At 49.9% G+C, this 15,311-nt stretch overlaps 1 protein-coding gene and 1 long non-coding RNA gene across 3 annotated transcripts in view; both read right to left on the bottom strand.

Annotated features, from left to right (window-relative positions):
- Positions 1-15,027, bottom strand: part of TMEM86A (transmembrane protein 86A) — a 28,873-nt gene extending 13,846 nt beyond the window's left edge. Inside the window, exon 1 of one of the 2 annotated variants that reach the window (XM_066998944.1) lies at positions 14,986-15,027. In XM_066998944.1, coding sequence (XP_066855045.1) covers positions 14,986-15,012 — 27 coding nt within the window. In that variant the 5' untranslated portion in view covers positions 15,013-15,027. Of the gene's footprint in view, positions 1-14,672; positions 14,825-14,985 lie in introns of those variants that run through there. The other variant, XM_048053494.2, reaches the window with a different exon arrangement.
- LOC125180921 (uncharacterized) lies at positions 6,620-13,335 on the bottom strand. The gene is made up of 2 exons (XR_007159844.2): positions 13,197-13,335; positions 6,620-12,018 (listed from the first exon to the last, which is right to left on the bottom strand). It is a non-coding gene; the product is annotated as an uncharacterized lncRNA (long non-coding RNA).
- Positions 15,028-15,311: the final 284 nt, after the last annotated feature.

Raw genomic sequence — 15,311 nt, 5'->3', positions numbered from 1 at the left:
CTTCTGGCAGGATCTCCCCTACCCCACCAGCCGTGGAGCATCCCTGCTACACCACAATGAGCCTGTGATCTCCAGTCAGGAAGACTAACTTCCAAAGAGAAAGAGAAAAAGAATTTGCAGCTTCAACAGTGCTCCGGGTTCCCACAACAGTGTCAGGTAACGTAGGTAGCTTTGTATCACTGAAGACAGAGGTCTATGCTGAAAGACACCATTCAAGTTCAGCTTTGTTGGCAAAGGACAGAGGCACTGTTGGAAGCATACAGGAGAGTATTTGGGTTAATAAACACAGGAAGTTTCATTTAATACCCCATATTAAAATAAAAACACCTGCTAGGATGTTACCATTACAGTCGCAGCTTGCCCTCCCCTGTGCACATGCATGATGAGACAGGTTTTAATTACATTTGTCATTTTCCCCAGGAACCTTGCCTTACTGAATGTAAGATATGCACTTGTGCAGAAAGATTATGTTTGCTTGGTAACCTTGAAATTATAATTTCCTACTATCCGAATGTGAATTTTCCAAGCCCAACCAGCATTATTTTAAAATAATGGTTTGTATTATTTCCACTCTAGTAACAATTAAGGAATTTTTCATGCATAAGGGTCAGATTCCAGTCTCAGTTACTCACTCCTAACTCTGGAATTTAGGGAGTTAGAGTCCTCACATAAGAATAACCTGATAGACCTAGAAGGGCTGCAGGCTTCTCATCATTAACACTTTATTCCTTTACAACTTTTCTACGAGTATACTTCAAATTATGTTATTTCAAAACATGCCCTTGCCTATTACTGACCACTGCGGCTCAGGGGAGCCCCTGTGCTGGCTGTGACCAACACAAGTGCCCACAAGGGACACCACTTGCAGAGATGGAGGTCCCCCCGCTGCTGAGGTCCAGGCAGCACATCCTGCTGGGATGGTGTGGTGGTGGAGGTATTTGGGAGAAATCTTCCAAGAAACGCTGAGGTGACTGAAGGGTGAGGCTGGGGGGTTTCCCTCTGTTCAGACATGTGGCTGGGACCTAGGAAGAGGGGATGGGACAACTTGCCATCTGGAGGACAAGTCACAGCTAGTATTGGGAGGCCGTGTACCAACATGAGTGGAGGCTGTGGCTTGAGGAAAGCCAAGCACATAATCCGTGACTGGACTTGCCTGTACCTCAGGGAAGAGAACACTGTTGCTTGGCTGGGTGGGTAAATTGCATCAAACCACCCATCTCCTTTGCACGTGAGTCTCAGAGACAGAACTTGAGATGTGGCTGTGCTGTGGTGTTGGAAAATGAAGTACTTGCTGCAGGTGACAAGGTCCTTTTTGTTAATGTATGTGATTTTTATGGCTTTAAGCTGGGTTTCACCATTTTGTCACAATTGCTATTGCATTTTTCTTACTTGTTTTCTTCTACTGCTAATTTACTCTCGGCTGACATGCAGTCCGGAAAACATCTTGAATACAATGACAAAACAATGTTTGCAAGTTTTGAATTTCTGAACTGAGCATAATTCAGGGCAATTTCTCAACTCCTATGATTACCAAGTTATTTAGAGTCTTTAAAAAATAGTTTAAATTGCTGTAAAGCCACTATGCCACTAGTAGTGAAATTACAGTCAAACTACCATTTATAAATTATCTGCATCCAACCAAGTCCAACAAAACCCTCCACAGCTAAGGCAGACTCTGAGGAAGTTGTGTCCGGGCTCTCACCAAGAGATGTACACCCATAATCTTTAAACAGAACCTGGCAATGGCACACACAGCTCTCTGGAGGTTTGGGCTTGGCTATCCAGCTCCCTGCTAGGGATGCATAGCTGTACAATATTCCTTTTTGTTTTGTCCTTTCTTACTCTGCTACGGTTTGTAATATTGCTCATTTCCTTGTTGCTGTTGTTCAGCATGACAGGTGATGCTATCACACTGGTACTCCAACCATGCTGTGGTTTGGTATTGGTGTAAGACTTCTTGAGAGGTGAGGCTGGCCAATGAGGAAATACAGCTACAGGAGAAGTGGCAGACCTGAAGAAGTGATGCGGGGTAATAAAGACAGGGGAAAAGTTCCCAATGTGCAAAATATATACAGGACGTATATATATGTATAGATACAGCCCCCAAGCAATATCTGCAAATTAGTTATTGATGACTCGCCGAGAGCCCAGGGATCCCTGCTGGGAGGTCTCTTCTCACAGCTCTCTGCTATGCACTGGGAGATGCTAATGATTCACATCTGTATAAACCAATATTCATGATGATGTGCGACCTGGGAACCATCTATGCTGCTCCTCAGCAGTACAGCCAACCTGTGCTGACTGCTGCAGGCATGTAAACAAGCCAGAAATTTACAACAAGCTCCTCCATCCAAGAACAGGCTGCATCCACAGAGGTACATCTATACATGTAAGCCACAACCCTGATTTTCTTTCACGTTTTGGAGCCAGTTTTCTGTATCTACATCACAAGTGGGTTCATTCCTGAACAAACACGTGTGCTTTCAACAGAGTTGCTCCGAGGGAGATGACAAGCTTCTCTATGCACCAAACCACAAAGGGGCATAACAAGAAGCAGTGGACTTGAGATAGGATGAAGAAAATCCAGCTGTCACAAGGAGAGAGGCATCTTACTCTTAAGGTATAGAAAAGTATCAGAAGCTTGTTGCTTTGAAATGCTAAAGCTGGACAAAGTGCACCTTTTGGAAGTCTCACATTGGCCCCAGGAAACAATGTGGAGTATGTTCTTCTCTTTGCAAGCCCCCTAAATCAGCCCACGCAGATAACGAGTGTACAACCTCTGCCACCCAACAGCTATGCACCAGCTCGCTGTGGAGCTATGGCTCACACCATTGGGCTGTAAAATGCTGCTTTCCAGGAAAAGTGTTTGAAAAATAATACCCCAGCTATTTCACCGAGCAACACTTGAGCACGACCATGCACGCTGGCCAAAAAAAGCTGGGCTGTTGTCCTCCACCCATCCCTCCCATTGGCCTTGGCTGGCTGAGTACTGTGTATCCAGGCCTGAGCCGCTTCTCCTGGCTTTTGGCATTGTCCATCATGGATCCTGCCTTGGTTCTGCCTTACTATGACAACAGCCCCTACCCCACTGTGTGTCAGTAAGCATTTATGTGGCTTTGGTGCTGTGTATTATGATGCCACTGTGATGGCATTTGGCTCATTTTCTCATTCCCCAGCAAATGTGGCTCTTTGCAAGGCACTGCCAGTCCTCTGTGCAGTCTGAATCACAGAGGGTGCTGCTTCGGCCTGGGGCTGGACCACAATTAGGACACAGAATATGCACCTGCAACAGGCTCCTCTGCGGAGCAGCTGGGAAAGCCTGACTTTGTGCTTATCCAAAAAGGGTAGGCCTTAAGGAAAGAAGCCCGTGTGTGCACAGATCCTAGCCAGAGGCAGCCAATTTTCCCCAGGTCTCAACACCTCATCAGCTTTTGCTAAACCATGGAGAAACGCAGCCATGCTGGGCAACTCCTGGCCACAAACCTGTGAGCTGACTGCAAGGCCACCATCCTCTGGGTGCTCCCACCCTTGCTCAGACGGTGCAACACAGAACCATGCAATCATAGACTGGTTTGAGTAAGAAAGAGACAGATAAGATGGAAAGGGGCCGGCCAGCCATCCCTTTTTACTCTGCAGGGTTGTTCAGATTAGGAGGGCTGGCTGGGACAGCCCTGAGAAGGTGAGTGCGCAGTGCTTTGCCTCCACCTCTGCTCACCTGGAGGAGCAAACCTGCTCCTGGGAAGAGTCGCTTACCTTCCGTTAAGAAATGCACTGGCTCATACATGTCCCAAGTTGCTCCTGAAGAAAATTCTGAGAAAAAGCATTTGTTTACAGAGGGTGGCAAAGAGTCACTGAACCAGCCAATCTACCTGCCTGAAATACTGTGTTAGTGCAACATATTTGTGCAAGTGGGTATTAATAAGAGGGCTTATGCTTGTGTTGGAGGTGTCATGAGTCAAGCATCCAAGGCAGATGGCTCTTGAACAGGCTCTACTTGCTGCGGGAAATTCAGGGTGATAGATGAACGCTCCTCCCTGCAGGTGGAGACGAGGCCGTAGAGGCTGCATCTAAAATTGACTTTTGTAACGCCTAATAAATCACCCAGGAGAGGAAGGTACACAGTTCGCCTTTGGGAGAGTGCTGATAATGGGCTGTTTGGCTGCATCAGGCTTATACCATGCCCCGAGCCTGGCCAGGCCTTGCGGTATTTTCTTGCAGCCTTTTCTTGCAGCTGCTGGCACTCCTCAGCACCCAGGGCCTCCGCTTCTCTGACAAGGGTGGTGCAGTGAAACTTGCCTCGTGCTCGGCTGTCCAGCCAGACCTGTTTGAGAGCGGTCAAAACACCTGGATTCGTCTGCCAGGAGAGCCTCCATCGTTCAGCACAAGCCAGAAGTAACAGGGCTTGGCCTGAATGCTTCCCACCTGCAGAGGGACAATCCTCCCTGCTCAGCCACTTGTGCCAGGGCAATGGGCCCCAGGCAGCTACTGCAGCCCGGGGGAAAGGAGTCTCTTCAGCTCCTCCTGCAAACCAACTTTGTTGGCTTTTCTCCTCCCCCCCTGCACCACAGCAGCCTCAGCACATGGGGAGTTGAGCCTCCCCATGGCTCAACTGCATCACCCCCCCTTTAAGCAAAGTAAGCTCCAGCCATACTTCCCAGCTTTGCACCAGTGGACCGAAATAGTCAAGAGCTAGAAATACTTGTCTTCTTTTTCTTTCTTCGTTTTCTTTCTTTAAGAGAGAGCTATGGCTACTTGCCATAAAAATACAATTAAAATTCTGGCACAGGCCCTTGCAGTCCTTGGGTGGTGAGCTCAGATATATTGCCGCACGAGTTCTTGGCATCAGAAAAGCACCCTTTGGTGGAGACACAGGGGAGCAGGCAGCGGCTGAGGATTAATCAAACTGGCATCTAAAAATGGCACCCCCTACACAGCTGCATGGAGAAATGAGAACCACAACAAAAAGTTTTGTTTCCAAGCCGAAATCCTGCCTGACTTGCAGCCAGGTCAAAATTCAGCCTAATCTCCAGATTAGCCACAGGGCGGGGGGGATGAAAACCTGTCAGCACTGAGGTTAAAATCTTCCATACAAGCATCTTCCCCAGGATGCAGCGAGAAGGCAGCAAATATGGAGCAGTAGGCTCCCTGCAGCTGCCGGCACGTGCCGCCTGGCAGCAGGGCAGCCTTTGCCTGCAGGGTCAGCTTCTCTCAGGGGAAACCACAGCTTGAATCCCCACAGCCAGGCAGCACTCCTGGGCACGGCACGGACACCGCACAGCCACCCAGCTGAGGGACGTTTTGCCTCAAGGGGCTGGGGAGCCACGTGAGCAGGGCTCACCGTGTCCTGGGAGTGTCAGCATGTGAGACTGCAGATGTGGCTCTCAAGGTCTCGTTCCCGATGCTCTGCGAGTGTGGTTTTTCCACCACAGGCTGCTGTCTGTCTCTAGCCTAGGACACTGCTCAAGCCCCTACTGCCCAATGCTTTCCTTTAGCTATGCTGTGATGGGAGAGAGTTTCTGAAGGGGGTTGTCCTGGACAGTTTATAGAAGAAGACTGAACACACAACCTATGAAAGATAGTTAAATAAATGACTCTGGAAGTTAAAAGAGATGAGGAGCATTAGACAAGCTTTGTGGCATTCTCCAGAGGACAGCAAAAGAGCTACTACCATGAATCCTTGCAGAACAGTCAGGGAGGAGAGACCCACAGTAGCAGGCAAAGCTGGCAGGTAGGGCAGGAGATGCCAAACTGCTGCTCACACAGAAATAACAATGCCTGTGTACAACACAAATACAACAGCAGTCTCATCTCGTCTTCAGTTCTTTAATGAAGAAATTAAGAAACGCTGGATGCTGAGCAGTCGCACTGGCCGTGCTCACAGGGCTGCTTTCGAGGCCAGTTTGGCTCAGCAACCGGTGTGACCCGAGAGTTCTCCAATGTTGTAGCTCTCTGCTGCTATACCTATGAGTTAAAAAATGCATCTGCAAACACCTGTAAAGTAGCGAGGGGGAAGGCCACCGACAGGAAACCAGAGTCTCACCTTCAACAGACTCCTGCAGGAAGCCTTAGAAACGTGAGGGAATGGAGCCATAGCAGCCTAAAGCAGAGGCAGGTGGTTCTGGAGCCAAAGAAATCCTGTCCAGCACATTAGGGCACTGCCTGTGCCACACACTGCACCAGGAGAACACTCTTGGGCTTCGCCTTTTTAACCACAACACTGCCCAAAGCTATACTGAGACACTGAACCACAGTGTTCCCTCCAGCAAATAAGGAAGTTCCAGCATCCATAAAGGTATCTCCTGTACCAAACAGGAGAGATTGGGCTAGCTTAGCTAACTGCTGTCAACAGGCAGTTGACAACAGCATCTCTGGGACCTGCTTCTACTACGCAGGACCTGCCACTATCAGCAGGGAGCCCTGACACCAGGCGAGGTGAGATATCACTACAGCAGCCAATGCCACGCAGACTCACAGGGGTGTCTGCCCTTGGCTTCCCGGGGAGGCCTTTAAGATGTGGAAGCCTTTCTTTAGCAGATGCTAACTCTTGAAATCAAATGACAGACAAACACATTTCATCCTGAACTTAAGGCTTGGCTCAGATGTATGTTTTTGTTAGGACTTGTTTTGTTTGTGTTGGTTTTGCTTTTTTCCTTTTCCAAGCATCATCTGCTCTGTCTGCTGGGCTGGCACAGGACCACAAGCAGGGCTATTTTAAAAAACTTTTTTTAACCTGCAGTGGAAATGATTGACTCCCCATCTGTAGCAATCCTATAGCTGTCAGCAGTTCTGGAGATTGCCTTCAGAGTGTGGTTGGCAGTGTACCATTGCCAGTGACCAACAATGTTAGACCAAGGGACCTGTCAAAGACTAATGCTTTCAGGGTAGTCCACTGGCTCTCAGAAATTAAAGCAAAAAAAAGAGCATTTGCATGCCAGCATCTATCTCAGAGCAAAGACTGCTTTTCCCTCATGGGATTTCACATCTTCCTTTTTATGAAACTGAAAGCCCCTCCAAACATTTCCTTTGCTGTAACACACAAAAGAAGCCCCTGCAGATGTTAAAAAACCCAGACCATAATGGATCTGTCTTTTCTCTTTACTCATCAGAGCTGCGGTGCTGCCACTGCCAGGGCATGCACCCTTCCTCGGCAAGCGAGGTCAGATGGGGCTGCATCCCCTAGCGCTGCCTGAGACTGTAGAGGGTGGCCGTGAAGCCACAGGGAGCTTCAGGATCCAGCCAACATCCTGGGATGTGCAGTGGCAGCCCCAGGCTGTTCCTCTCAGGTTGAGAAGGGGCAGGCATGTGGCTTGTCACACTAAAATCCAGGTACAACATTTCTGCTGGTTAGAGAAAAGTCTCTGCAGCTCATCCTGGGAGTGATTCCCAGGCTACGAGTGCAAGTTCTCAGGAGACTTGTCATTATTTACATCACACTCTTCTGCAAAGGGAGGCCCTTCCATCCAGAAGCAACTTCTTCAGCAGAGACGACTTCCTTTTACCTGCCACCTGTGGGGGATAATGCAAGTCTAAAGAGTGTGTCAGGAATTTGTGCTGCCACAGCCCCAGCAGCTGAAGAGCCGTTAATGTACCAAAGACACCAGGTGACACAGGCCAGGCTATACCAGCCCCACCAGCCATTCCCAAGGACCTGTTAAGGGTGAAACTGCCTCTGGCACCAAAAGGCACTTCTGCAGCTCACCTTTCTGGCTCACGCAAGAAACTCGTGCACAGCTGCCAGGAGAGGTTTTTGCAACAGCAAAAGGAAGGCAGGATGGAGAGAGGAGGGGAAGGAGGCTGACAGTGGCTGGGAAAGCTGGCAGCTCCATGCAAGAGACTTTTGCTGTACAAATCTTCGCAAGGGGCTGCAATAAGATCAGCAAAATCTTTGAAAATGCAAGCAGGACTGTGCTGGGAAATCCAGGAGGGAACAGCTTTGCTCGACTTGTGCCTAATGGAAAGCTGAATGAAATGCTCTACCTGTGTATCATGGCCTGCAAGCTGAATGCTTGTGAAACGGTGATGTTAAAATTAGAAGGGGGAATAACAATGTATCCCAATAAGGATGTGTATTTAGAGAGTTACCACTCTGGTACCTTATAAAAACAGAGTAGTAGCCCTCCTCGTTTTCTAATGGGACCAATATGCTTTAAGGAGGACGAAAGGTCAACGTATGACAGCAGAGTCACAAAGTTTACTTCCAATATCTACATCATGTGCCAAGATGTTGTGACCTGGACCAGCCAGTGTCAGGCACAAATTACATGAAGATTAATTGGACTTTCATGGCCAATATCAACATGAGGGGGCAGCCAGCGTGCCAGGTGCAAACATTAGCCTATGCAAACAGTAACCCACACACTCCAGGATTCACACTGAGGCATCAAGGGTTTCAATTGCAAAACCCCTGCTGCATATACAAATGGCATGCAGATGCACACTCACAAATAAGTGTGCATCTGTGTACCACAGGTATGTCCTTTACACTGAGGGGGGCGTAAGCACATGCATGCACGGGGCACAAACCAAACAATCCTGAAAACTTCATCAGTTAAATGATGAATTTCAACATCACACTCCTTTTATATCAGGATTGCAGGGAAAAGCCACACAACCAGCTTAGTTTCTCTTGCAATGGAGCACAAGTCAGCATTGCTATCCAAGAACCCTGGTTGGCTCTGACTAATGCCACAACAAAACCAGAAGACACAAGGAAATAGGCATACAGCAGCCAAGCCATGGTCTCAGCCAGCACAAGCCCAGTTCTGCTGAAGCCATGGCAGACAAAATGCCTCATACGAGGCTGATGATCTGCCCCAGCACGCTTGGCGTAGATCAATAAATTCTGCCAGACAGGCAGGATCTCGCCTAGCCCACCTACCACCCTGCAGCTCTGGGAAAGCATGGAACCCGCTCCTAGTCCACGTTCAACATTACACAGAGGGATGCTCTGCACTGACACGCTTGTCATACAGAAACCTGCCATTACCTCAAATGCTATTTAGATTATGGCAGTATAAGCAACAGCTATAGGAAGGGCACAAGCGGGTTAGAGGAGGCAATAACCATCACCTTCATTTTGGGCACGCTGCAGTAAGCAAGATCCGTATCTTTATTGTAATTATAAATCTAGTGGCTGTTTGTGTGATGTGAAGGGCAGTAGAAAAATTAAATGCTAATATAATATCTGCACCGGCCTCCAGTGGGAAGGGAGTTATATAACTAATGATCTTTTCACTGTTCAAGAGTTTCCACATGCTAGCAGAAGACGGGTGCCAGATGCCATCTTTTTCTAAGAGTCTCATTTCACTGGAGTTATTATTTCCTTAGTATTATGCAGTTACCCACAGAGAAAGATAACTTTGGCTCTTCTGTCATACTCTGCCATATTTTGGATATAGATACTTGACAAGGAAAAGAGAACGGCAGAAACACATTTAAGAGGAATTCTGTGTAAGTACAAGCTTCAGAACTGGACCCATAATTTTAATACACAAAGCACACTTGGAACAACAGCCGCATATGACTTGAGCGATACACTTGAGTTAATGAAGTCTTTAATCTACAGCACTGCCTGCAGAAGTGATCAGCTCTAACTCCTTAATGCAACCGCGCTGGGGCTGGGAAGAACCATTAGCAAAGCCTGGACTTTCTAGCTCCTGGTTTCAGTTACCAGCCTGTCAGAGCAACAGCTACAACAGCAAAGGATAATAATGTCATTGCAAAAATGCTCAAGTTTAGCCTTAAAAATATAAATTATGGCACACCACTATTCCCGGACTCTTGCTAGCATAAACCAGCACAAGCTGTAGCTCAGTAGGGCCAAAGCTTTTAGGCTCCTCCCAAAAGGTGTGACTCGCATAAATGTTACTGAAATCCTGCTAAGCTTACCTGAGGTGATGCCTCCCCCCCTTATTTCATTGATTGCAGAGTGTAGAGATCTCTTCTATAATTCATTTAAACAAGCCTGGTTTTTTATACAAGTGCCATATTTTCATAACTGTTGATGTGGTATATAAATGTGCATGTTTATAAGCCTCCTGTGTAATAAAATCCCCGTTTATGAGGCATTTAAGTAATGGGAAAAATACAATGAAAGCAACAACGCTGAGTATAAACAAAGAGAACAATTAAAACATACTCCTATACTGTAAGAGTTAGTTCTTAGATGGTTACTAATGCTTTATTCCTTAATGCAGAAATAACATCCTGTATTCAAGAACGAAAAAGTTGAAATAGTTCAAGGTGTGATCTGGCTTTCTTGTTTTCGAATGCAGTTTGGCTTTCTGTAATCATCTGGATCGGTAGGGTTTGGCCCTTCTTCAGAAGCTCCAATGTATGAATAGCCACCCAATTTTCCATCCCTATTCAATATTTTGCTGGTGAATACCATTCCAGAGCATACTTTGCTTTTTTGGGGGCATCCAGTTTTTTAAGTGACCTTCATGCTCCTCCACAGTGACACCCTGCTTTCACCCAGGGGCTGACAGGGGCTACTCCCAGCAGGGCACCGTGCAGGGGGAAGGCAACAAGGGCTTGACTTGCTTGATGCAGCCAAAACAATGTATTCTTCCCCAGTCCAGCTATCTCCATTTAAAGATGCAAGTATGTCAGAGAACAAAAGGGAAAGGATGGGGATTGTTAACAAACGGCTTCTTGGCAAAATCTGTCCCAAACAGGGCTGTGCTAGGCCATGCAAGTCAGTACAGACAGGATGTTGTAGGGATGATTGTAGGGATGAAGCCCACAATTCATCTTGCCCAAACGGACAGCAATATCATCTATAAACTGCCCCCAGAAGAGACCTATTTCAGCCTCTTGATGTCTTTATTTTTCCCATGCCCAGATTTCTTCAAGGTGATGTGTGAAGCTCTATGCTTAGTTTAGCCCTAACTTTATTTAAGGGGAAAACAGGGTCCCTCTGAGCATTATGTAAGTGCTAGAATGACTGCACATCTCCAGGCTCATCTGCTCTGCACTTGTAGCCCCTGCAATCATGATGTCTGCTGGGCAGAGAGGTCTTTAGGGCAAGGCAACCTCCTACGGCCCAATGCTCCAATGCTGAAACCTGCTTACCTACTACTGGAAAAAAACAACAAAACAACAACAACAGGAGAAAAATTGCTAACAAGGCAGTCTCAGGGAGGACTTTTATTAAGATGAGACCAATGACAACTGAATAAGAAGAGAATTAAACCTCACATATCCGTGAAGGAAACGTGCCACTTATTAGCACTGCTCTCCAACCCCAGGTTCTTATCCTACCCACCTTTATGCAGAAGTTGCAGCTCTTAATCAGAGCAATATCAGGAATAACATTTTTTAAGCAGGATGCTCCTGCTTGCCTGGCAGAATAAGCAGCAAAAGCTTCCCTCCAAGGTGACTTCCAACTGGAGCAAGCATTGCTCACCAGCTGGAGCAGGACCGGCAGACAAATGCATCTTTGCTGCCACAGCCCAGTTCCGTCCAGGTCTGGACTCCAGCATCAGCAGGACCCCAGAGCATTATCCCCGCCGAGTACCTGGCAGAATACATTAAAAGGTATTTTGGCACCAGGCTCATTCATCCAGGGGCACTCTCCCCCCTTATCACATCTGCATCGTGCAGCACCAGAGAACAGCTCGGCTAGCTCTGCACAGCACTGCAGTCTCCCCGTGCGCGTGGGGCGGACATGCAAAGCCCCTAGGGCATGATGCACACCTGGCAGCTGGCACTAACAAGCAGTCCTACCCGCGCTACCTCCCTGGCTTCCTCTCCACCGTTTGTGTCTCCTTGCATGGTTTCTTCCAGCTATCAGCTGTGCAGCAGCTCTGGAGCTCAGTGTTTTAAGTAATCTGTCACATTTCCTACAAGAGTGTCTTAGTGGGGCTGATGCAGGAGATCAGGTTGTGCCTAAGTAGCGTGGGCCATCTGCTGCAGTTATATACAAAGGCCATAGCTTTGAAAACTGGAAACAAAACCGTGTCACTCTCAGCTGCACTCTTCTAGCGTCTTCCCTGTTGAGGCTGATGCTGCAGGACACTAGGAGAGAACATGCATTGTAGACAAATCAATTCAGCTAGCTAACTTGATTACGCCTCAGGTGCTGCCCCCACAGACTGTGCCCCCATCACGTGCCGCAGCAGAGATAGCCATGCTATCACCTGATCATGCCAACATCTGATCTATCTATGCAGCAAAAGGCAGTGCAGTACGGAGATAAGCCCTGGGCCCCAGGGGTAGCACCTAGCTGCGGTCAGACTGATCACCCGCTGCTGTTCCCTTCAGCAAGCGACCTGCTGGAGGGAGCCCACTGGCTCTGCAGCCACCCCACTTCTCACCCCACGCATGCTCCTGGGCGCTGTGCAGTGCTGCACAACACCATCATGGCCTGCCCTGGGCAGGCTGTAGCACAGCCGATGGCACAGCGGCACAGTGCACTCCTTCGAGAGAAGAGCGATGTGAAAAACAGCTAAAGGTGATGCGCGAAGAACAGCTCCTTGACAGACTGAAGGCTGGCAGCTCTTTTTTGTGATCTCTCTGGAGGATCAGACTAGCATTTGCCAAAGCCCTCCCCTTCCACCTCTACAGCTGTGGTAAACAGCTGCAGCTCTGGTCACAGCTCCAGCAATCCGCAGCTTCACGCCTGTGTTATTTGCCTTTGGTGAAGCAAAGAGTTGGCATGTCAGGGACGGAACCAGAGCAGAACTGTGTGTTGCTGCATGTCAGAAGAACAAGTAGAGAAAGCACCTTTTTCATCTCCCATTCCAAGTTACGTTCCTGAAGTGTAGTTCCTGGTATAATTCCTGAATTGTGTACACCCTTTCCCAGCACATATCCATGCTTTCATCATTTGCCCTTCTCAAAGCCTAGGTGAAATATATGCTCCAGGACCACCCTGGATAACCAGCCTTAAAAGCCAAGTGCTGTCCCCTTTGAATTATGAAACAAACTCTGCCAGTTTTTAGCCATTCCAGTATTGTCCCAGGGCAGCATTTCATTTCCAAGGTACAAGTACACAGTTCACTGTAACCAAAAGCATTACTTAGATTAATTTAGCTTATGGCACAGAAGCACAAAGATACCAAGCCTCTTCAGTTATTTTTGAAAAGCATGAGGAAAAAATAAAAAGTAGTTTGGCCTTACAATGGTGTAATGTACAAGCTACTTCCCTCTGTCTCTAAAGATAAAAATCACCCCCAGGCTGCTGATGAACTTACCAGGTACATGTTAACGAGTGGGGAAAATTCATCTGAAGTATCAGACAATACAAGCTGCTATGCAAGGCTGGCAAAGAAATTTGAAAGTTTTGAACCTTGGCTTTGTGAGTTAGGGAGGGGGGAAAAATGCGATTTCTACCTGTGAGAGAAAATGCAGCGGAGTCGCTGTGATCTGTGCAAGCCATTAACCGAAATACAACAAAACAGGATGACAGCGGGTCCACAGGGACCCAGAACACCACCAGTAGGTGTTCAGCGCTGCAGTGAAAGCACCAGGCGACTTTCCTACCAACAGACTGCTATTCTTACAGCACACAGTGGGCTGCTGGCGTACTCAGCCAAATCCCTCGCTTTCTAGAAACAGGAACATGCGAAGCAGCATGTCTAACAGCACAGCTTATCTGCTGTTCGGGTTGAAAGCATTCTGTCTCCTTCCAGCACAGAAGCATCTCCCCTTCACCTACAGGGCCAGGACCTGGTACTGCCAGTGCAGCCTGGCACGAGCCGCAGCTCCCTCAGCTCCTAGCTTTTGCTCCGTCGCGTCACATATTCACGTCCTCTGCCAAAGGACAGCGCTGAATTGCTGCCTTATTGCCAGTTATGTTAATTAAGCTTCATGACTCCCCCGTGAGACAGGCAGGTGACACCATCCCTGTCTCATGTCCGTTGGATGGTGGAAGTGGCTCACCAAGGAGACCAGGTGTCGGCGGGAGCTCTGTCACCCAGCAGGAAGGGCTGCGGGACGTGGTGGCCTCTAGAAGCAGGGACGGGCACCAGAAGGCTGCTTCCAGCCCAGGTCCCTGTCCCTCAGCCATAGACTGAGCAACAGAAACCAACTGTCACAGCGGCCAGCGCCAGCGTTGGCCTGAGCTGTCACCTGAACAGCAGAGCGCTCTGCGGGTCATAACTGTGTGTGAGGGCCGGAGGGAGCGCAGCACGGCGGCCACGAAGGCGATGCTGAGCGAGGAAGCGGCGGAGCAGCAGCAGGAGAAAGCTGGGGGGAGCGTGCGGCTCCACGGGGTCCCGGCTCTCGCCTCAGCACCCCACGGCTGGGGCAGGCGGACGAGCCCGGGGGTGCCACGGAGGACTCGAGCAGCACCGCTCTAAGCAGACGCGCTGCACACGAAGCAGATATCCATTTTTTTCCCCCTCCCCCGACAACAACAACAACAAAATGGGAGCTGAGGGCGAGACGAAAAGCCGCCCCGGGCTGGAAGGAGGCGCACCTCTGGAGCCACAGCTGCCGGCGGGGCGGGCCGGGGGCGCAACATGGCGGCGGGGGGCGCGATCCCGCCAGCGGCCGGCGGCCCCGTGAGGGGCACGGCACGGAGCCCACGGCACGGCACAGCACGGAGCCCACGGCACGGAGCCCACGGCACGGCACGGAGCCCACGGCACGGAGCCCCCGCCTCGGCAGCCGGTAAGAGCAGGGAGGTAGCGGGGAGGGCGCGGGTGCAGGTCCCGCCGCGCACTCACCACGGTGACGGGGGACACCATGTCGGCGGCGGGGCGCGTCCTGCTGCCGGTGGTGCTGCCGGTGCCGGTACCGCCGTGCTGCCCTGCCGCCCGCCTGCCTGCCGGGGTGCTTTTTTAGGCAGGGCTGACGTCAGCGGAGGGGGGGCCCCGCGGCCAAGGCTGGGGGCGGCCCCGGCCCGGCCCCCGGGAGGGCGGGCGGGGGCGGGCAGCCCCCTCCGGGCCCCCCCCTTCGGCCCCGGGGCAGGCCCAAGCCCAGTGCTGGCCCTGCGGGGGCGGACCGGCGCTACTCTCCCGGTTCTCCCTTTGCCCTCACCTTGCCCGCGGGGCTGCCCGGCCCCATCCCGCACCCAGCGGCCCCCGGTGTCCCCCACGACTCTGGCCCCAGCTGCCCTGGAGGCTGCCGAGCTGCCGGCCCCGGACGGGGCAGGACGGGGCAAGGAGCAACGCTACCGAGCGGGACACAGCGGCTCGGGCTGCTTGGGGTGACCCCGGGGCTGCCTTCGGTCTATTTTTACTTGAGGATTAATATTCAAGGATGCAGGAAGCTGCTTTTCGTGTAATATGATCTTGTTCAAAAGTTTCGCCCCATAACAAAACAAACAGGTACTTAAATAGTAGATGATTGAGTAATCTGCTATT

The sequence above is a fragment of the Anser cygnoides genome, chromosome 5 (genome assembly GCF_040182565.1).
Source record: "Anser cygnoides isolate HZ-2024a breed goose chromosome 5, Taihu_goose_T2T_genome, whole genome shotgun sequence".
Lineage (NCBI taxonomy): Eukaryota > Metazoa > Chordata > Aves > Anseriformes > Anatidae > Anser > Anser cygnoides.
Note: the sequence above shows the minus strand (reverse complement) of the source record. Positions and strands in the feature narration are given on the sequence as shown.